The sequence below is a fragment of the Mesoplodon densirostris genome, chromosome 14 (assembly GCF_025265405.1).
Source record: "Mesoplodon densirostris isolate mMesDen1 chromosome 14, mMesDen1 primary haplotype, whole genome shotgun sequence".
NCBI lineage: Eukaryota > Metazoa > Chordata > Mammalia > Artiodactyla > Ziphiidae > Mesoplodon > Mesoplodon densirostris.
The window spans coordinates 30,001,978-30,023,745 of NC_082674.1; the positions used below are offsets into that span (position 1 = coordinate 30,001,978).

General features: G+C 38.9%; 1 protein-coding gene across 2 annotated transcripts; it reads left to right on the plus strand.

Moving 5' to 3' along the window:
• Positions 1-2: 2 nt before the first annotated feature.
• Positions 3-16,803, plus strand: NDUFAF7 (NADH:ubiquinone oxidoreductase complex assembly factor 7). Of its 2 annotated transcripts, XM_060117117.1 has the most exons (10): positions 3-112; positions 421-584; positions 4,195-4,275; positions 5,241-5,351; positions 9,217-9,430; positions 10,243-10,301; positions 10,978-11,088; positions 13,650-13,793; positions 15,557-15,730; positions 16,259-16,801. In XM_060117117.1, the coding sequence occupies exons 1-10, from the start codon at positions 46-48 to the stop codon at positions 16,472-16,474; spliced, it is 1,341 nt and encodes a 446-aa protein (XP_059973100.1). In that variant the 5' UTR covers positions 3-45; the 3' UTR covers positions 16,475-16,801. The 2 variants fall into 2 exon arrangements, with proteins under 2 accessions (XP_059973100.1, XP_059973101.1); XM_060117118.1 differs by lacking the exon at positions 4,195-4,275 and having other exon boundaries at positions 16,259-16,803.
• Positions 16,804-21,768: the final 4,965 nt, after the last annotated feature.

The window sequence follows — 21,768 nt, forward strand, 5'->3', positions numbered from 1 at the left end:
CACTCCCCCTCTACGGGCGGCTCGCAGCTGCGTGTGGAGTCCGGGATGAGCGTCTTGGCTGCGGCAGGCGCTGGGCGGCTGTGCGCTGGGCGGCTGTTCGCCGTGCGCGCGGGTAAGCAATTGCGGTGCCCGAGCCCCCGTTGCCGCGGAAACCGCCCGGGGCGCCTTCTCCAGTTGAGGGGGTTGCGGGGCACTCTGGGCTGCAGCCTGGAGTCCAGCGTCAGACACGAAACGGCTGTGTGGTCGTGGGCCAAGCGCGTGCCTGCTGCGCCCTTTGGGCGTGCTGAGGGCCCGAGACCGCTTTCCTGGCTTTGGCCGAGGTGAAGGGTTGACGAAGCCGCTTTGAAATCACTCCGGCGGCTGTGCAGATGCCAATACTAAGGTTTCTAATGAATGCCGTTTCATGTGTGTTTTCTACAGTCCTTCCTTGTCTTTGGAGAGGAAAGTACTTCAGCTCCGGGAATGAGCCGGCAGAAAACAACCCGGTGACCCCTATGCTGCGGCATCTTATGTACAAAATCAAGTCTACTGGTCCCATCACCGTGGCCGAGTACATGAAGGAGGTCTTGACCAATCCAGCCAAGGTATGGGTCGGGGAGCCCGGGGACCAGGCCCGCTCTAGCTGCGCTGCGAGGTTTGAATCAGGCGGATATGCTCAGAGAGGACCCCGAAGGTCCTCAGCCCTGGCAGTTGCCTTCCAGGGGAAGAGCCACGCTCTAAGACCTGGGGACAGATAAATGAATCTGTCAGTTGGGCAGGGCTGGGTCAAGTCAGCGGCAGTGGCTTTAAAGAGAGGACAAGTTACAAAGATGTTCAGGGGACGATGTAACCGATTGGATTTATGAGATGAAGGAAGGATGACTTCCCTACCTGGGTTTATGGTAGATACTGGAGTCATTTTTCAGGAAGAAGTGAATTCAGGAGGAGGTAGAGGTAGGAACGAGTTCAGTCTGAACTCTTTGAAGTGTTTGTGGGACTCAGGTGGAAATGTCCAATAGGCAACAGGAAATACGAATTTAGTGCCTGGAAAGCTGTGTTGGCATGGCATCAGCAGGCACTGGAAGCGTATTCCATTGAGAATGGAACGTCTGGGCGTTTACGTTCTAGCATTAGGCATTGTCACAGGTTTTTGACCTTCATTTCCTTGTCTGCTCTACAAAGTCACTTGGTGAAAGCCTGTGGTCCTTTTATTTTAGAATGTTTCACCTTTTGTTGGGTTGAAATATGAGATCTGTGGAATCCTGGGGTTCGTTTGGCCTTTTGCTGTTGGATATAGTAGAGTGACTCAGGGTCCAGAGGTTTAGTAATGGAAGAGATCCTTTAGTGCCTGTATGCAGTGTTACAGCGTACCAAAAGTTCAGATAAGGAGAAGCTTTAAAACAAACATCTCTGGGTTAGAGTTGAGATCCACTCATCATTTATCCATTTATTGAGGCGCCATATATGCCAAACACTGTCTCAGGCTCTGGGAATACTGCAGTGGACAGTGGAGCCTGGCGCTTATGTTCTAGTGAGATAATGAACCATAAACAAGGAAACAAATAATTAAACAAGATCATTGTGGATTGTTGTAAGTGCTTCTGAGGGAGGAAAAAACAAACAAACAAACAAAACTGGGTTAATAGGGATTGAAAGCAAATACTGTGCTGGGAATAGGGATTGTAGAAGTTCCTTAGGTAGGTGGTCGGGGAAAGCCAGTATATTTGAGCTGAGGCTTGAAGGATGGGGATGGGCCAGCCAGGCAAAAGTCTGGGAGAAGTGGGTTCCCAGCAGAGGATCCAGAAACACAAGGTTTTTAAGCTGGGAAATGCTTTGGTACACAGAGAAGAGAAGGGCACCAGTGTGGCTGCAGGGCAGTGACTGGCGGGTGGGAGGGTTTGATGGGGAGGAAAGTAGTATGAGATGAGTTTGGAGAGGAGCCAGTTCATGCAGTGCTTTCATGAAATTTAGATTTTTGTGTTAGTGCAATGGGAAACCTTTAGGAGGTGCATTCATTTACATTGTGTTGGCAGTGACATCAGGTGGAGATAGTAAGTGAGCCGTTGGCCATCAGAGTCTGGAGTTCGTGAGAAAGATTGGGCATGCATATATAAATTTGGTCATCATCAGTATATAGATGACGTTAAAATAAAAAGGAACCAGCGAGAGTATACTTAGAGAAGAGAAGGTTATTCAGGAGTAAGCCTTGAGGTAACTCAAATTTAAAGTAGAGGTTCTTAACCTAGGGATCCTTGAATAGAAATCAGGGGGTTTGTAGACGTGGATGGGAATAAAAATTACACTTTTATTTTCATTAACCTCTAACTGAAGTTTAGTGTTTCTCTGATTATGAACATAGGCAACAACCAGTACCATGAGCAGTACTCTGTGATTTTAGCGTCGATGGAAATCACTGACACTGTCATATCACAGCAGAGTGGTCATGATATCTCAAAATACTATTGTACTTCTCTGTACTTCAAAACTTCATTATTTATTAGAACCTCAGCTCAATTTTGCTTTTTAATACACTTATAAAGGTGTATATATATTACTATATCACAAATTTATTTTTAAAATATTTGATAAGTATTTTTCTTTTTTTATAAATTTATTTATTTACTTATTTATTTTTGGCTGTGTTGGGTCTTAGTTGCTGCGCGCGGGCTTTCTCTAGTTGCGGCGAGCGGGGGCCACTCTGTTGCAGTGTGCGGGCTTCTCATTGCGGTGGCTTCTCTTGTTGCGGAGCACGGTCTCTAGGCGCGCGGGCTTCAGTAGTTGTGGCTCGTGGGCACTAGAGCACAGGCTCAGTAGTTGTGGCGCACGGGCTTAGTTGCTCCGCGGCATGTGGGATCTTCCCGAACCAGGGCTCGAACCTGTGTCCCCTGTGTTGACAGGAAGATTCTTAACCACAGCACCACCAGGGAAGCCTGATAAGTATTTTTCAATTGATTTCATATTTAGTCCTGTGTGTTTTAAGTCCTGTGCATTTAAAAACATTCTGTGAAGGGTCTGTAGTGTTTATTAGACTGCCAGAGTGGTTTGCCTCTCTCTCTCTCTCACACACACACACACACACACACACACACACACACACACCCCACCCCTGAAATACTTCCTTACGAAGGGAAAAAGAAAGGCTAGAGGGGAGATGCTGTATGAAGTGAAAAATATTTTTTTAAAGATGGAAGTGACTTAATTAAGTTTCTAATGCTGAGGGGGAAAAGTTGAAGCTGTAAGAGAAAGCTGTGATAGAAAGATCCTGGCCCATGAGGGTTATGTGAGGAATGGTGATTGAGCCAGAGCACAGGGTTAAGTTTGGAAAAGAGCAGAAGCTGTAGGCTTTTCATCCTTTGAGTCCCAAGGAAAGAATGGGAACAGTGGAGGCTGGATGGGGTCAGGAACCTGAGGAAGTCTATTTAATAACATTCTTTAATTCCTGTGTGGGCCAGAGCCCAGGTCACCTGCTGAGAGTAAGCTGGTTTAAGAAGGGGCTTGAAGGGCACAGGGAAATTTTAAACAATTCTTGAGTGTTTCTTGAAGGCTAGACACTATGCTAAAACTTGGTATATGAAGGTAAATAAGACATAGTCCCATCCCCCAGAGCAGATTCAGTCTTACTGAGTAGAAGATTGCCAGGGAGAGATGGGAAAGGAGAACATTTGCGATGGCAAGGATGTATGGCCAGGCAGGGCAAATTAAAAACAAAACAAAACAAAAACAAACAGAAAATCAACTTTTTATTGAGATAGAACATTCACATAGAAAAATGAAAAATCACATTTATACAGCTTGATGAATTTTGACAAAGTGAACACTCCCATGTCACCAGCACCCAGGTCAAGAAGCAGCCTCAAGAGCAGGCAGGGCTGATTTGAAACACAGTGGGAGAGGTTGGGCGAGGGGCTTGCGGGGCAGCCAGGGTCTTCGTGTGGAGGCAGGACAGGGAGGGCAGCTGTGCAGTGTGAAGAGGGGCCCTGCTTGGCTTCTGCCTTTGTAGTCAAGGAGTGATTGTTTTTCTACGAGTTCTGCAAAATGACTGTTACTTTGTAAAATTTAGGTAAAGACGCTGTTTATTTTGCTTATTTAGAAGAGAACTTTCTTATGAAATAACTTGTTTATCTCATTGTATACATTATGTGAGATTTTGGAGGGGTGTTTTAGAAAGCTTATTTGAAAATTAATTTGTTTTCTCCATTTTTTCTTTTTACGTAGGGCTATTATGTGAACCGTGACATGCTAGGAGAAAAAGGAGATTTCATTACTTCACCTGAAATAAGTCAGATCTTTGGGGAGGTAATATCCAACGTAAACTCTAGAAGAAACTAATTATCAAACATTTGAGAGTAGATCAAGTAGTAGTATTCTACAGTAGTGTTTTACAGCTTTGTTTGTGGTGATTCATCAAGTTTTAATTTTTTAGTGGTTTATATACTGAAGGAATAGAGAGTAATAGAGGTATCGAGAACATTTGAAAGGTTTATACTTTACTGTAGAAAAGGATATGTAGAGATACAAAGGACAGAAGGAAAGAAAAAGAAAAGAAATGGAAGAAAAGGTGTTGGAAAAGAGGAGAATCAGATGAAAAAATGAGAATGGAAAAACGAAGAGAGACAACAGGCAAGGTGAATAAGAAGGTTGAGAGTTCTCTCAAGAAGGAAGAGAGAAAAGATAAAAAATACTGAGGAGTTAGTGGAATCAAAATGCACTCTATAGCCTATACCCCTTATTTAGCTGTGTTTACAGAAGTCTCCTTAAGAACTTTGAATTCTTTTCAGGAATTCTAGTTCATTTATTTCCATATGTAACCTTTGATCAATTTAGAAAGAGAAAATAGTATACAAAAGGAAGAAAAATCTAGGCATTAAAGAATATTAATTATGACTTAAAGCCATGTAATTATTGAAATTACATGGATATGAAGAAATGGCAGAATCATATTTCATATGTCTGTTTGCTTTTAAATATTAGTACCTTTCGGTAAGTGATATCCTCTTATCTGTGTCATGGGACCTTTTATAGTAGAGGCTGCCTTTTAACTAGGTGTTTTCTTCTGTTATTAAGCTTCCTAAGTGGTGTCTGTTGTACTGTAGTCCCAGTGAAGTTCCTGTGTGCGTATACATGTATTAACATGTTAAATAACGTGTATGGTTGTTAGGAAACACTTTGCCTTCCGGCGTAAAGTCTATTTACATAGAGTTTTATATTGTGGTATACTTTAATGCTTTATAATGCTTGAGTGTAGTTCTTTCCTGTCACAGCTCCTAGGGATATGGTTCATCAGTGAATGGATAGCCACTGGAAAAAATGCAGCTTTCCAACTGGTGGAACTGGGCCCAGGCAGGGGTACCCTCTTGGGAGATATTTTGAGGGTAAGTAAGAAAAGAGTGTCTTAAAGTCGCATGTACCTGACTCTTGTTACTTTTGACTGAGTTCGAAAACTTTGTTGATTTCCTTGGTTTTCAGTCTTATCTCCTTAATCTCATATTTCTCAGCTAAAATGTAATGTCAAAATAATATAATGAATCATTACTTGTTATCTGTTTCTAATCTTAAAAAATGGGGGTGAGGGGAGAATGTAAAAGCTAAAAGTATAAAACTTTTAGAAGATATGGGAGAATATATTCATCTTCTGAGTAGGGAGTTTTTTACATTATATAAAAAGCAGAAGCCATAAAGGAAAAGATTAATAATTTCAAATACATTAAAATTAAGAACTTTTTTCTTTAAAGAAACTAGGAACGTTTTGTTCTTCAAAGACACCATAAAGTGACAAGACAAAACACAAAGTGGGAGGAGTTATTTGTAACACATGCAACTAACAAAGAACTGGTAGTTAGAATACATAAAGAACTTTTTTTTATATAGAATTATTATTATTTTTTATATTTTGGCTGCATTGGGTCTTCTGTTGCTGTTCACGCTTTCTCTAGTTGCAGCGAGCTGGGGCTACCCTTCGTTGTGGTGCAAAGGCTTCTCATTGCGGTGGCTTCTCTTGTTGCGGAGCACGGGCTCTAGGCTCGCAGGCTCAGTAGTTGTGGCAAACGGGCTTAGTTGCTCTGTGGCATGTGGGATTTTCCTGGACTAGGGCTCGAACCTGTGTCCCCTGCATTGGCATGTGGATTCTTAACCACTGCGCCACCAGGGAAGCCCCGAAGATCTCCTTTAAATCCGTAAGAAGGTGACAGATAACCCAGAAAAGTCAGCCAAAGATGTGAACAGGCCTGTCATAAAAGAGGAAATCCATGTGGCTAATGAAAACAAAAAGATGCTCAAACTCATTGGTAGTCAGGGAAATGAAAATTAAAATCACAGTGAGTAACCACTGTACCCTCAAAATTAGAAAGTCTGACAACACCAAGGTTGTTAGACCTTGGTTGGTGAGGATGGGGAGCAAGGGCAACTCTCATGTACTGCTTGTAAGTATATTTTGGTACAACCCCTATGAATAGCTACTGGGCATTATCTACTAACATCAAAGTTACTTACATTGTATGTTCCAAAATAAATTGTGAGTTTATTTTGTGTGTACCTGACAAATCAGTGTAAAAAAATGCATATTCAATTTAAAGAAATTTAAATTTCTTGGGCTTCCCTGGTGGCGCAATGGTTGAGAGTCCGCCTGCTGATGCAGGGGACACGGGTTCGTGCCCCGGTCCGGGAAGATCCCACATGCCGCAGAGTGGCTGGGCCCGTGAGCCATGGCCGCTGAGCCTGCGCTTCCAGAGCCTGTGCTCCGCAACAGGAGAGGCCACAACAGTGAGAGGCCCGCGTACCGCAAAAAAAAAAAAAAGAGAGAAATTTAAATTTCTTGATGCTATATGATTTCTGCTTGAAATTAAGAATTGAAGGATTTTTTTTTCCAAAGAAAATTTACAAATATCTGACAAATAAGAATCCTTATTATATTGTATGTTTTTGGTGGTGGGGGTAACCCACTGATTTATGTTTCCAGACTCTATTTTGTATCTTTTTAAATTGTCAAAGTCATTTGAATATAAAATATTTAATAAGATTCTCTAACAATATTTTGTTTCAAGAACTTTAAAAATTAAGCCCAAAGCTCTTTTTTTTTCTTAAAAAATTTTTTTAAAATTGAAGTATAGTTGATTTACAGAGTTTCAGGTGTACAGCAAAGTGACTATATATATATTTTCAGATTATTTTCCATTATAGGTTATTATAAGATATTGAATATAGTTCCTTGAGCTATACAGTAGGTCCTTGTTGTTTATTTTATATATGGCAGTGTTTATTTGTTAATCCCAAATTCCTAATCCCTTTCCCCTATAATCCATTCTTTATGCTTGTCTTTTGGAAAGAAAATGCTTGGCTTTATCATTCCCCTGCATAAACATCTTTGGCAGCTACTCTCATCAGTACAAGATGTTCACAACCAGACTTGTTTCTGTGCTCTACCTTGAACTCCGTGCTCCAAACTATATGCACCAAACTATACCCACAGCTCTTAAAATGTCTAAAGGATGCCTCCCTAGATCAAGTCCTGAGAACTCTTAAAAAGCCAAAGAATTTAAAGGAATGTAAAGAAAATAGCCAAAGGTGTAATTACAGACTTTTAATTTTTGATTATATTTCTGAAGGATTTTTCTCTTGGGGAGAAGTTTTTCCATGTATAGTTTCATCTCAAAACTAAATTTGGGGGGCCTCCCTGGTGGCGCAGTGGTTGAGAGTCCGCCTGCCGATGCAGGGGATACGGGTTCGTGCCCCGGTCTGGGAGGATCCCATATGCCGCGGAGCGGCTGGGCCCGTGAGCCATGGCCGCTGGGCCTGCGCATCCGGAGCCTGTGCTCTGCAACGGGAGAGGCCACAACAGTGAGAGGCCCACATAACGCAAAAAGGGAAAAAAAAAAAAAAAAAAAAAAAAAAAAAAAAAAAAAAAAAAAAACTAAATTTGGAAAAGTCGTCTTGTCCTAATCAGTCTGTACCTGCATATTCAGGTCTCAAAAGTAGGAGGCAAATCACCACTGAGTATTAAATTCAAATGAAAAAAATATTGATGTACTTTATGCAATTGGCATTGAATTTTTAGCATTAAAATATTGATAAAACATTAGTATATTCCTTTTTTTTCCTCATGTTTACAGTAGCAAAAAAATGTGTGTGGCTAAGAAGAAATTGAAAATGGGAAAGAATCTCAGAGTTAAACTGTCAAGTAATTAGTGCCATTCAAATCTGATTTCTTGTGGATACAGTCTGATCATCTCAGGGGTGAGACTATTTTGTAGGCATAGCAGTTTTTTCTTTTTCTTCTTTTCTTTCTTTATTTTTTTCAAGCTGTTGCCACAGCCTCCTGCTGCCCAAGGTTTGCTGGCCTAATCACTTGAGATACAGCAGTTTGACTTTCGCATCACTTTCTAGGGCCCTACTTGCTGTATCAGTGGCTAGTCGATGATCTTCTTTGGGATACTGTCTTCATAGCAGCTTTTTATTATTTTTTTTTTAATTTTATTTATTTATTTATTTATTTTTGGCTGTGTTGGGTCTTCGTTTCTGTGCGAGGGCTTTCTCTAGTTGCGGCAAGTGGGGGCCACTTTTCATCGCGGTGCTCGGGCTTCTCACTATCGCGGCCTCTCTTGTTGCGAAGCACAGGCTCCAGACGCGCAGGCTCAGTAGTTGTGGCTCATGGGCCTAGTTGCTGTGTGGCATGTGGGATCTTCCCAGACCAGGGCTCGAACCCGTGTCCCCTGCATTGGCAGGCAAATTCTCAATCACTGCACCACCAGGGAAGCCCCCATAGCAGCTTTTTAAAATCAAGCCTAGCTCTTTACCCATAAACTTGCTGTGTGGCCCCAGGTGTGATGTGTATAATAATTTTCAGGTCTTATAAGTAATAAATCTGTTTTTTCAAAGTTAAAAAAAATCAAGGCTATATACATTTTATTTCTTTGGTCTTTTTTTAGACTCCCTAATCTGAATCATTGTTTTTATTGGATGCTAAAGCTTTTATTTTCATTTGGTAGTCATAATTCTAATTTTTATCAGTAGGAAACCAAATTGTACTGTGTACTGTGTACTGTTCGTTTCTTATATGGACTATGTTTAATAACTCCAGTAGGTTATGATTCTCATAGATTGCTGGAGAGTGACTTGTGTGAGGTTCTCTGAAGCCAATTATTACTTCTGCTGTGACATGAGCAAATTATTGAGGTAAACGGTTAGAAAACCTAAAATCTACTCAACAAGATTTTGCCAATTTCTTCTTCTTTTTATATTTAGGTGTTTAGTCAGCTTGCATCTGTGCTGAAAAACTGTGACATTTCAATACATCTGGTAGAGGTGAGCCAAAAATTAAGTGAGATTCAAGCATTAACTTTGACTGAAGAGAAGGTCCTATTAGAGCGAAATGCTGGATCCCCCGTATATATGAAAGGTGTCACTAAGTCTGGAATTCCAATTTCCTGGTACCGAGATCTGCAAGATGTTCCAAAAGGTAATTATTTTACATTGATTAATGAAAGAATTTTGATCACAACCCCTCACAGTAGTGATAGGTGACCACAACCTTGTAAAGCAATGTAGTAGATTGAGTTAGGGCTGCCAAGTCCCTTACCTATAGAGAACAGCATTGTGTTAGAAAATAACTTCATGTGGTGTTGCAAAAACCAAAGCAAACCAAAACCAAAACATGGATCTCGGTTGTCCTTTTTATTTTTTCCCTCCCCCTCAGATAGTACTGATGATGAAGTAGTCCAAGGCAGTGGGGCCTGAAGGAAGCAGTGTTAGTAGATGAGTTTACTTTAATTATCTCATCTTTTGATCATCCTTACTTGCCTAAAGGCAAGCAAGGGGTGGTAGGAGAATCCCTTCACTCCTCAAGAATGTTATATTGATGAGCCCCAGTTCAAACCTAAAGTGGTGGTCTGACCTTGGCCACGGCACCACAGCCATTCCTGGCCTTAAGCGTCTTGGATGACTTTAGGAAATTCAAATCCTCTTCCAGCTCACAAATTTGAGTTCTGATTTCTTTTGGGCCTGGTGATGAATAAAACATTAAACTGATAACTGGGATATTTCAGCTGTCTGACCCTCTGTAGAAAATGGGAATAGTAATAATTGTTCCTGTGTTCTGCACAGTAGGTTTGCCATGAAGAGGTGGGTGATTCTGTGGAAGTTATAATTATGGAAGTATCACAAGTTCCATTACGAAGAACTATGCATTTTCTTTTTGTTAATGTTCAAAACAACCAATTGATTGCCTTGAAAATGCTGAAATGTTAATGTTTTTCTTCTGTTTTTAAATAGAGTACAGCTTTTATCTTGCACATGAATTTTTCGATGTTCTTCCTGTGCATAAGTTTCAGGTATTGATGGGAAAGAAGTCACATTTATAATTGACTAACAAAGGGCCTTATGTTGTAAGAATAAACATTTATGGTGTTTAATTATTACTTGTTGAAGTTAGCTATATCTGGAAGTTTGATGAATATAAATAATTGAAAGGCAAAAGTGAAATATTAAGAATTATTAATTCTTAGGATATTAAGGATTCTTAATTCTTCTGGGATAAAGATGTATGAGAATGTAAGACAGTAAATGACTATAGTGCAATGAAGGATTATTTTTTAGAAACTTTTTAAATTCCAAAAATTAAAAATTTTCTTCATTCTTTCTGTGAGGAGATTTAAGATTTGGTGGTAATGCACATGTACTGGTAACTTGTAGGGCTAAGAGTATATATTATTATGTAGTAATTTGTTGGCAGAAGCTTCTAATTAGTCCTCCTAAGTCTGTTTTCCATTTTGGGGGCACTTTCCATGTTGCTTATTTCCTCCTGCATTTCTTATCTAAACAGCATTAATAGTTTGCATCTGTCATTCTACATGCATTAAAGTAATGCCTTTACATAATTTAAGTGGTAACGTGCTCTGTAAATGTTAGTTATCTATCTTATATATGATAAGAGGAGAAAAGTTATTTTGGTAGAGGCAGTTTTGAGAACTTGCAAAAATTTGTTTTTATGTGTTATTTTGTGTTTAGAAAACACCACACGGATGGCGAGAAGTACTTATTGACATTGATCCACAGGTTTCTGATAAACTGAGATTTGTTTTGGCGCCTGGTGCCACCCCAGCAGAAGCCTTCATACAAGTAGGAATAATTTTTTTTTCTTAGTTTATTGCCAACCAAATCTTCAGTTTTATTTTCTGAGTTAGTATTTTAGAGTTCCTTGTAACATGAAATGTGCTTTTTATTAATAGTGAAAACGCACAGGATTTAAGAGTCAGGAGACTGGGTTCAAATCATTTCTTAGCTGTGTGACCTTAATGTAATAAGAAAGTAAGTGCTTACTCAGCAAGTCCCTGACTGTCTCTGTTTACCTCAGTTCTCTATCAAATGGTGACAATATTGTCTGCTTGACAGGAAGTTATGTATCTGTGAAAACAATGTACAGTGTAAAGTAACAATAACAACATTTATTGAATATTTTGTATGTATTACTCTTTTTTTTTTCTAGTTTATTTGTGGCTGCACTGGGTCTTCCTTGCTGTGTGCCGGCTTTCTCTAGTTGCAGCGAGCGGGGGCTCCTCTTTGTTGCGGTGCGCAGGCTTCTCATTGCGGTGGCTTCTCTTGTTGCAGAGCACAGGCTCTAGGCGCCTGGGCTTCAGTAGTTGTGGCACACAGGCTCAGTAGTTGTGGCTCGTGGGCTCTAGAGTGCAGGCTCAGTAGTTGTGGCTCGTGGGCTCTAGAGCACAGGCTCAGTAGTTGTGGCGCACAGGCTTAGTTGCTCCGCGGCATGTGGGATCTTCGCGGACCCGGGCTCGAACCCGTGTCCTCTGCATTGGCAGGTGGATTCTTAACCACTGCACCACCAGGGAAGCCCCTATTACTCTATTTTCTCATTTAATTCTCAAAACTATTATTAGGTAAGTTTTATTGTCACTTTCTGGGCTACTGTTAGAGCATGTCTTTTTTCTCATGCTTCCACCCAAATTAAAATTTGATTACCCCTTCTTTCTATTGTCCTCAAGGAATAATTGCAAGAGCCTATGTGTCTTCGGTTTGAGTTTAAACGTTCAAAAAACCTGTATTTCTCAGGAATGTTTGAGCTTTAGATTGCCTGTTTTATTCCTTTTCGAGCTCAGAAAAAGATGATTTCTACTTTCTGGACCATAACTAAGAATTTCTGCCTTAGAAGTTATCGATTTTAAAAGCAGAAGAGCTTTTAAATGTAAACCTATGAATTAAGTTTTCATTGCAAAGCATAAGTTTAAAATATCAGCCTAAGTGCTTGTGAGCATTTCTACTTTTTCATACTGTGGCTAATTTTACCTGAGTGAGAAACAAATTCATAAAGCTACTGAGAGCTAACCCGAGAGTTGATTGTTTTTAGATCTTCATTTGAACAGTGTACACTTATGAGAAAGGGAGTGATGATTTCCCTCTCATTTGGATGGAGCAAGTGGTAATGGAATCTCGTCTTAAAGAGCAGTCTAGGATATTAAGAATGTCAGCATGGAACGCTGAGTTGTGTCACCTTATGCCTGAAGCAGCTGACCCCATGGTTTATATAGTCAAACCACAGTAATTTATTTAATAGCACTGGAGGCTTAGTGGTTTATTATTTCATTTAATTCTCACAATAAGCCTAGTATATGAAATAGACTGTGAAAGGTTAAGTAACTTGTCTCTAGTAAGCAGTAGATGAGGTGAGACTCAAGGGCTGAGTCTGCCTGACTCTGTACCTCTTAGACCTGTTTCATTATAGGCAGAGACATCAGAGCAGGTCAGTACTTCACTTGTAATAGGTGTTAGGAGGGAGCAAAAGTTAATGTACATTTGCACAATGAGGAAAAAAATGTTTTCATTATCACAGGAATTAGTGAAATTTCATATCTGCTAGTCCAGTTGGCAAGAATTACTATTTATTGTCAATACACGTTTTAAGCTAGTATGTACTTCTTGAGGACCCTTAGTTAATAGTTGAACATCTTGGGAAATTAGGGCTTCAGGTACATTGACACTAGTTTATAAGCTGGTATTGCTAGACATAGGGCATATCGTTGGGATACCTTTTCCCGCAAAAGAAGGCAGATATACTTGCTTTAATAGGGTCTGTTTTGTTATATTGGATTTATATCATTTGTTCTACTAGCACAACTTTTTAGTGTCTCTTATGTGTCAGACACTGTTCTAGGCAGACAAAAATTCCTTTTCCATGCTTTCAACCCAGTGGAATATATTTATATGAATTATGATACAGAAGTAAAATCACCATAAATAAAATGATAATGTTCTTAGCCATCTGGAGGGTTGAGAGGGCATATGCCTTTTTATAAAAGGCATTAAAATTAAAATATCTTTGTAAACTGAATGGACAACATCAGAGAACCAAGGAGTTCTGTATAATAGAAAGGATGTCATGTGAAAAGTTGAGTGTAGACAATATATTCATATTGAGAAGGAATTTATTTTTTTTATTTAAAAAAAAATTTTTTTTGGCTGTACTTCATGCGGGACTTTAGTTCCCTGACCAGGGACCGAACACGCGCCCCCTGCAGTGGAAGCATGGTGTTCCAACCACTGGCCCACCAGGGAAGCCCTGAGAAGGAATTTATTTTGATTGTAACTAAGAAATGCTCATTGTAGAAAAACCCTAAGGACACAGGTCTTTTGAATGATGTATTTTGATTCAACTGTTCCCTTACTAGTGTGATGAAACAAGGGATCACGTGGAAGTGTGTCCTGATGCTGGCGTTATTATTCAGGAACTTTCTCAACGCATTTCACTAACTGGAGGTGCTGCCCTGATTGCTGATTATGGTCATGATGGAAATAAAACAGATACCTTCAGAGTATGTATAATTCAGTCACATGATTTATCAGAATTTAACTGGTACAATTTACTTACAGTTGTCATTTGTTAGGTTTGAAGCTCATTGAAGATCTTTATCTTATTTTGGTTTCTACAGTGCACAGTGCTTAGCACTGTTGTACTACATTATTTTATAATTAATCCATGTTATTATAATTACCCTTAACCCTGTATCTTACTGTCCACTTCTCCTTTGACAGGGTCTGGATTGTCTGCATTATTCCTTAAGTTGCAGAACCTAGGTTTGCATAGATCCTAGTAAGCATCTGAATAATTCAAATTGAAAGATTTTCTTAAAAGTTCTTAAAATTTTCCCCTCCTTCATTTAAAAAAACATTGTTACTTTTTATAGATTTGATCTAGCTAGTGTAATCAGACATTTTCTGTCATATTTTCAACACGTTTTTTCCTTTCCAGATGTATTGTTTTATCCTTCCTAAACATCCTTTCTTATGCTCTTGGAACAGGGGTCCCCAACCCCTGGGCCTCAGACCATTAGTGGTCCTTGGCCTGTTAGGGACCAGGCCGCACAGTAGGAGGTGCATGGCAGGCCAGTGAGCGAAGCCTCATCTGCTGCTCCCCGTCGCTCCCATTACCACATGAACCATCCCCAAAATTGTTTTCCACGAAAGCGGTCCCTGGTGCCAAAAAGGTTGGGGACTGCTGTCTTGGAATATGATCAATTCTGTTCAATATACTTTAATTAAAGTATACTGAAATACATTTAACTAGATGTTATTAAGTCATTTTCTAGATTGGTGTTTCTCAATTTCTAACTTTATTCTTTTTTTTTTTTTGTGGTACGCGGGCCTCTCACCGCTGTGGCCTCTCCTGTTGCGGAGCACAGGCGGATGCGTAGGCCCAGCGGCCATGGCTCACGGGCCCAGCTGCTCTGCGGCATGTGGGATCTTCCCGGACCGGGGCACAAACCCGTGTCCCCTGCATTGGCAGGCGGACTCTCAACCACTGTGCCACCAGGGAAGCACTAACTTTATTCTTTTAAAGAAAAACCTGGAGAGGTTTTTTTTCTTTAAGCAGTGATTCTCTAGGCTTATCTCCAGGATTCTGATTTGCTAGGCCTGGGTAGAGTCCAGTAACAGGTTCTCAGGTGATTTTTTTTTTTTAATAATTTTTATTGGAGTATAGTTGCTTTGCTCTCAGGTGATTCTGATGCATATAGTTGATGGATACACTTTGTAAAACACCATCTAGGTTCTGGTAACCTGAATTCATCTGGAGAATTCTCTTATACTTCATCACCATGGGCATTAATGAAAATTTTAAACAACTGTCAAAGGCAGCATCTTCAGGCACTATAACATAGCACTTTTTTTTTTTGCGGTACGCGGGCCTCTCACTGTTGTGGCCTCTCCCGTCGCGGAGCACAGGCTCCGGACACGCAGGCCTGGCGGCCATGGCTCACGGGCCCAGCCGCTCCGCGGCATGCGGGATCCTCCCGTACCGGGGCACGAACCCGTGTCCCCTTCATCGGCAGGCGGACTCTCAACCACTGCGCCACCAGGGAAGCCCTATAACATAGCACTTTATAGTGGGTTTTCCACATAGCATCTCATTTGAAGAAAGGGTGCTATTTGGTAAGAGTTTGTAAACCACTGATTTAGGCTATATTTTCCTTTTTAACAGTTGTTATGAAAAATGTACTAAAATGATAGCATTTCTTTAATCTTGATAATGATAACCATAAAAGTACAAAAACTCATCATTTAAAAAATTATGTTCAAGGGGTTTTGTGGCCACAGGCTTCATGATGTCTTAATTGCCCCGGGAACAGCAGACCTCACAGCTGACGTGGACTTCAGTTACTTGTGCAGAATGTCCCAGGGGAAAGTAGCTTCTCTGGGTCCAATAAAACAGCAAACATTTTTAAGAAATATGGGCATTGATGTCCGGCTGAAGGTAATGATTTATGTTATTTCACTGTTATTAAATATTTTAATTTCATACTATTTCAATAAATATTTTAAGTTCACTTGGCCTTAATGCTCTTGTCATTAGTCAGATCCTTGGTGTTCTAAGTCTTTTCAGTAGTATAGGGTTCAGTGTAACCGGACAGCCTGGGGGTGGAGCAGCCTGGTAAGTTCCATGCATCTCTCTTGAGGTAAAATGAAGACTTCCAAATAATATTCACGTTTGTTAAGAAAACTTGACTGCCTGTATGAGTATGAATTTTACAACTGTTTTGAAGACATCTTAACCCTTCAGTGTAGATCAAACCACCTGGGAATATTTGCTAAACATACAAATCCATAGGTTTGGGTCACAGCAACCTGTGTCTTTAATAAACACCATGATTCTAAGGTAGATGATCAGATATTACATTTTAAGCACTGTTTTATTGAATAGCTAATAGTCATTAGTATTGCTGCAAATGACTAGGAATCCTTTCTCCTGGTTATTTTCACTAAGAAATCTTTTTCTTTTCAGGTTCTTTTAGATAAATCAGATGAGCCATCACTGAGGCGGCAGTTACTTCAGGGCTATGATATGTTAATGAATCCTACGAAGATGGGAGAAAGATTTAACTTTTTTGCCTTGATACCTCATCAGAGACTTCATAGTAGAAATCATCAGATGAATGCATGTCAGTCAAAACCCTCTCCATCACCTGTAGCTGGGTTTGCTGAACTTGCTTGGCAGTGATATTTCAGTTTGGACTTTTTACTCCCAAGTTGGCCTAAGAAACTAGAATAAAGGGAACACGTTTTATATATCACAGGTAAAATAAGTATTAAAGTATTTTATCTCTTCACAGCCAATAAAAATAGCCCATACAGTACAACTGAAAATTGATCTTTTAAGATTGTGTTTGATTCTTGGTACAAATGTGTGTTCTCAATTTAATGAAACTTATTATTGGGTTTCCTCTAATTAATAAAGCTAGTTGCTGTATTTTTATTTTAAAATGTAAACATGAATCCTGATTGGTTTTATAACTGGAAACAACTGGCCATTCACAGGGGACTGATTAAATAGAACTATCCATATATTTTTATTTATTTATTTATTTATTTTTGCTGTGTTGGGTCTTCTTTTCTGTGCGAGGGCTTTCCCTAGCTGTGGCAAGCGGGGGCCACTCTTCATCGCGGTGCGCAGGCCTCTCACCATCGCGGCCTCTCTTGCTGCGGAGCACAGGCTCCAGACACGCAGGCTCAGCAGTTGTGGCTCACGGGCCCAGCCGCGCCGCGGCATGTGGGATCCTCCCAGACCACGGCTCGAACCCGCGTCCCCTGCATTAGCAGACAGACTCTCAACCACTGCGCCACCAGGGAAGCCCCTATCCATATATTTTTAAAATGAGGTAGAGTAGTATGTTCTGACATAGATTGCTAAGATTTAGTAAGTGAAAAAGTAGGGTGCAAAATGTTTTGTAGTTATGATTCCATTTTTGGTGGAGAAAAGCTACATTTAAAGAAATGCTTAGAAGTAATTTCACAGCAATTAAAACACTAAATGCAGACTGGTTGTTTTCTGTTCAGTGATATTTACTTGTATATAAAAAGTAAGGAAAGGATGCCCAATAATCACTAGTTATTAAAGGGACTGTCTTCTCCATTGTATATTCTTTCCTCCTTTGTCGTAGATTAATTGACCATAGGTGCGTGAGTTTATTTCTGGGCTCTCTGTTCTGTTCCATTGATCTGTTTTTGTGCCAATATGCTGTTTTGATAACTGTAGTTTTGTGGTAAAGTCTGAAGTCAGGGAGCATGATACCATCAGCGTTGTTATTTTTTCTCAAGATTGCTTTGGGAATTTGGGTCTTTTGTGGTTCCATATAAATTTTAGGATTATTTGTTCTAGTTGTGTGAAAAATGTCATGGGTATTCTGATGGGGATTGCATTAAATCTGTAGATTGCTTTTGGGTAGTATTGACATTTTAACAATATTAATTCTTCCAACCCAAGAACATAGGATATATTTCCGTTTCTTTGTATCATTTTCAGATTCCTTCCTCAGTGTTTTACAGTTGTCAGAGTATAGGTCTTCCACCTTCTTGGTTGTTTATTCCTAGATATTTTATTCTTTTTGATGCTGATTTTAAATGGGATTGTTTTCTGGCTTTCTCTTTCTGATAGTTCATTATTAGTGTATAGAAAAGCAACAGATTTCTGTGTATTAATCTTGTATCCTGCAACTTTACTGAATTCATTTGTTCTAACAGTTTTTTGGTGGAGACTTTAGGGTTTTCTATGTACAGTATCATGTCATCTGCAAATAGAGACAATTTTATTTTTTCCCTTCCAATTTGGATTTTAGAGGGAAGATTTTCAGCTTTTCCCTATTGAGTGTGGTTAAGTGGCCTTTATTATGTTGAGATATGTTCCCTCTATATCAACTTTGTTGAGAGTTTTTATCATGAACGACTTGAATTTTGTCAGATGCCTCTTGTCTCCTTTGAGATGATCATGTGATTTTTATCCTTCTGTTAATGTAGTGGGTCACACTGATTGATTTGCAAATATTGAACTATCCTTGTGTCCCTGGAATACATCCCACTTGATCATGGTGTGTGATCCTTTTAATATATTGTTGGATTCAGTTTGTTATGAGGATTTTTTGCATCTATATTCATCAGAGATACTGGACTGTAATTTTCTTCTTTTGTAGAGTTCTTATCTGGTTTTGGTACTAGGGTAGGTAATGGTGGTCTTGTAGAATGAATTTGGGAGCATTCCGTTCTCTTAAGTTTTTGGAATAGTTTGAGAAGGATAGGTATTAGCTTTTCTTAGTATGTTTAGAATTCCCCTGTGAAGCCTGAACTTTGGTTTGCTGGGAGGTTTTTTATTAATTACAAATTCCATTTCACTACTAATGACTGGTCTGAACTGTTCAGATTGTCTGTTTCTTAACTCAGTCTTGGCAGGTTGTATGTTTCTAGAAATTTTTCCATTTCTTCTAGGTTGTCTACTTTGTTGGCATATAATTGTTTGTAGTATTCTCTTACGATTTTTTTTTTGTATCTCAGTAGTACAGTTGTTGTTTCTCCTCTTTCTTATTTTTATTTGGGTCCCCTCTTTTTTCTCCTTGATGAGCCTGGCTAAAGGTTTATCAGTTTTGCAAAAAGGTGTATCAATTTTGTTTATCTTTTCAAAAAACCAGCTCTTGGTTTCATTGATGTTTTCTGTTGTTTTTTGGTCTATTTTATTTCCTCTCATAATTATTGTTTCCTTCCATCTACTAACTTTGGGCTTTGTTTGTTCTTCTTTTTCTAATTCCTTTAGACAGTAAGTTAGGTTATTTGAAATTTTTCTTCTTTTTTGAGGTAGGCCTTATATTGCTATGAACTTCAATAATCACTATTAAATTTCCCAATCTGGTTTGAGGGGTGGGAAAAGACTTTTATTTGTCCTCCTTTTTGGTATTTGAATTTTCTACCATATGCTTCTGTGAATTTTATAATTAAAATTAGATTAAAAAATTTTTTAAAGTCACAGTAAAACCAATAAACCTAACAGGTACTTAAAATATGACTTAGAGTAAATCCAGACTGCTTAGGAGGAGTAATTTTCTAAATTGAGTTAATAATTCTCTCTTATTTTCAGATAATTGTCAAGATTTAGTTCCGTAAGTTCTCATTTTTTGGTTCAAAAAACTTTTATTAGTAGCAGACATATGGACTTTCTGAAGAACTGTTATATTAGCAACACAAATTTGTGAAATTAAAGAAAAAAAATACTAGCTATATGTCTTGAATTTATAGCTTAACTATATTGGAAATTCATTGGCAGAGTGATGAATGGTTGTTTCTTATTGCTTCTTTGGCTTCACTGAGAACAGGACTAGCATTCTCTATCTATCTCACGCTAAATTAAAGGAAGATGGAGGCCTTATTTTTCAGATGCTGCTCAACTTTGGGCCATTCCTAGCCACCCTTAAAGACTTGGTTGGAGAATTTTTAGAAGATGAAAATGCCCATAGTTGGCCCTTCCCAATTATTTAATAGTTTTTATGATTAAGGGGAAAGAGGCAATGCTTCTTGAAACCTATACATGTACTTTGGTATTAGGTATTTAACTTAAGTCTTTTGGCAGTTGCAGTAGTGGAATATTTGATGGTAGTTTCTGAAAAACCTAAAATTATTCCAAACTTTCATTCCAAGAAATGAGACCTTGAGGTTACTACCTCAAATTTTGTATAAAATTGTAATAATGAGTTGTTTTTTATTTTAGTCAGATTTAAAAAAAAAATCTGTGTTCTTAAATATAGCATTAGTTTCATTTACAAATACTATTTCCAAAACAGTTCTATTACCAAAGCCTGGGAAAAAAACACAACCAAATAAAATATTCTTTGGATACCTCTACTAGAGATAGGCTTAGGTTTTCACATGGAAAAGTATGGTGATATGGAAATACATTTTATTATCAAGCTTCTTTGAGGATATTTACAAAAAGTGGGATGTAATAAAAAATAAAAATGTACTAAACAGTGTCATTATAGACTACTTTGTACATTATCAAATGTTTCTAACAATTATTTCTTATACAAACACAATGACTTCAAGACAAAAAAAGGTTATGCAGGTTATACAGTAACTGGAGAAATTACTCAACTCCAAATTATCTGACAGTGCCTTTACAATTTTTTTTTTAGAAAACTCCTTAGGCATTCAACAAAAACAAAGAGTGCAATTAATTTCATGGCTTGTAAAGTTTGATTATATAAGTATAGCAAACAAACGTCATTCCAGTTAATTATCATTTTACGCAGTAAAACCACAATAGGGTGCCTAGTGACTCAGAATTACTTCATTTTAGCACACTGATATAAACTCTTACTTTAGAGAAATTTGGGGAAGTTATCCTCTATCACAGGGAAAATACACTTCCCAGAGGTTTTGCAAAATTAATTTGGTTTAATTTTTTAAACTCCTATCTGACAATGAGATACTGAGACATTGTGGAGTGTCTCCTGGAGATATTTAGGGGTAGGCAGTATAGTAAAATGGCTAGGAGGGGTAAGAAGGACTCTGGAGCCACATTGCCTGGGTTCAAACCCACATCCTAACTGTGACCGTCAGCAGCTAGTTACTTAATTTCCCTGTGCCTCAGTTTCCTTATCTGTGAGACAGACTTCATGTGCACTTACCTCATGGCTGTTGTGAGGGTAAAACATGTAAAGAGCACAGAAAACAGGAGCACTGTGTGTTTCCTTCCATTCTCTCAAGGATATTTTTAGTCCTAGATAAGGCAGTAGCTTCAGGATCTCTAAGGGCCCTCTCAGTCTTAGTCTGTTCACAAGAAGAACATTCTTTTCCTTTGCTACCTCAAATTCTGTGGGCAGTGATAGTTAACACATTTATAACGTTTAGCTTATCAACAACTGATCTTCACAACAACACTGTGAGGAAGGTACAGGCAAGAATTATAATCTTTATTCTATAGATTGAGGAACTCAAGGCTCAGACAAAGATTGTCACCTGCCGAGGCCAACATAGGTAATTAAAGAACGGAGCCAGATTTTTTGTCCACGTCTTTTGCTCTTTTTGGAGGGGAAAAAAAGTTTACAATGATTACTGAGGAATCAAAAAACAAAAAGTCCCTAGATGTTTTATAAGTGAATGGTCCCAGCAGATCTTTAACTTTTTTGAGGGAAGACTGTTAGTAACTTTTAAAAAGCTATGAAAAAGTCTGACCTCTTAAATATGATATCTGGGTAGAAAAAAAATGTCTTTGGCTGGCTGCTGAAGCAGCAGTGTTAAAAAAAAACACAACACATTTCATTCTTTCATTTGCTCAGCTGATAAAATAGCCATACTCTTATAAACTGTTTCATGCTCCACCCCATCCACTCCTTCAAACTGCTTAAAATATAATTGGTTTTAAAACATTCTAGATATCTGTAAAGCCTTCCAATAAGCTAAGGGAAGAACAAAAGGATACTGTTATTCTTTCCTGTAGCATTAACTGACTCTGCACTGGCCTACTTTTAGCAT

What these genes read in the sequence shown, in the direction of transcription:
- NDUFAF7 (XM_060117117.1), top strand. Translation starts at nt 46, where the DNA reads ATGAGCGTCTTGGCTGCGGCAGGCGCTGGGCGGCTGTGCGCTGGGCGG. An exon ending in GCTGTTCGCCGTGCGCGCGG is followed by an intron (nt 113 to 420) that starts GTAAGCAATTGC and finishes TGTTTTCTACAG; the next exon opens with TCCTTCCTTGTCTTTGGAGA. An exon ending in ATAAAACAGATACCTTCAGA is followed by an intron (nt 13,794 to 15,556) that starts GTATGTATAATT and finishes ATTATGTTCAAG; the next exon opens with GGGTTTTGTGGCCACAGGCT.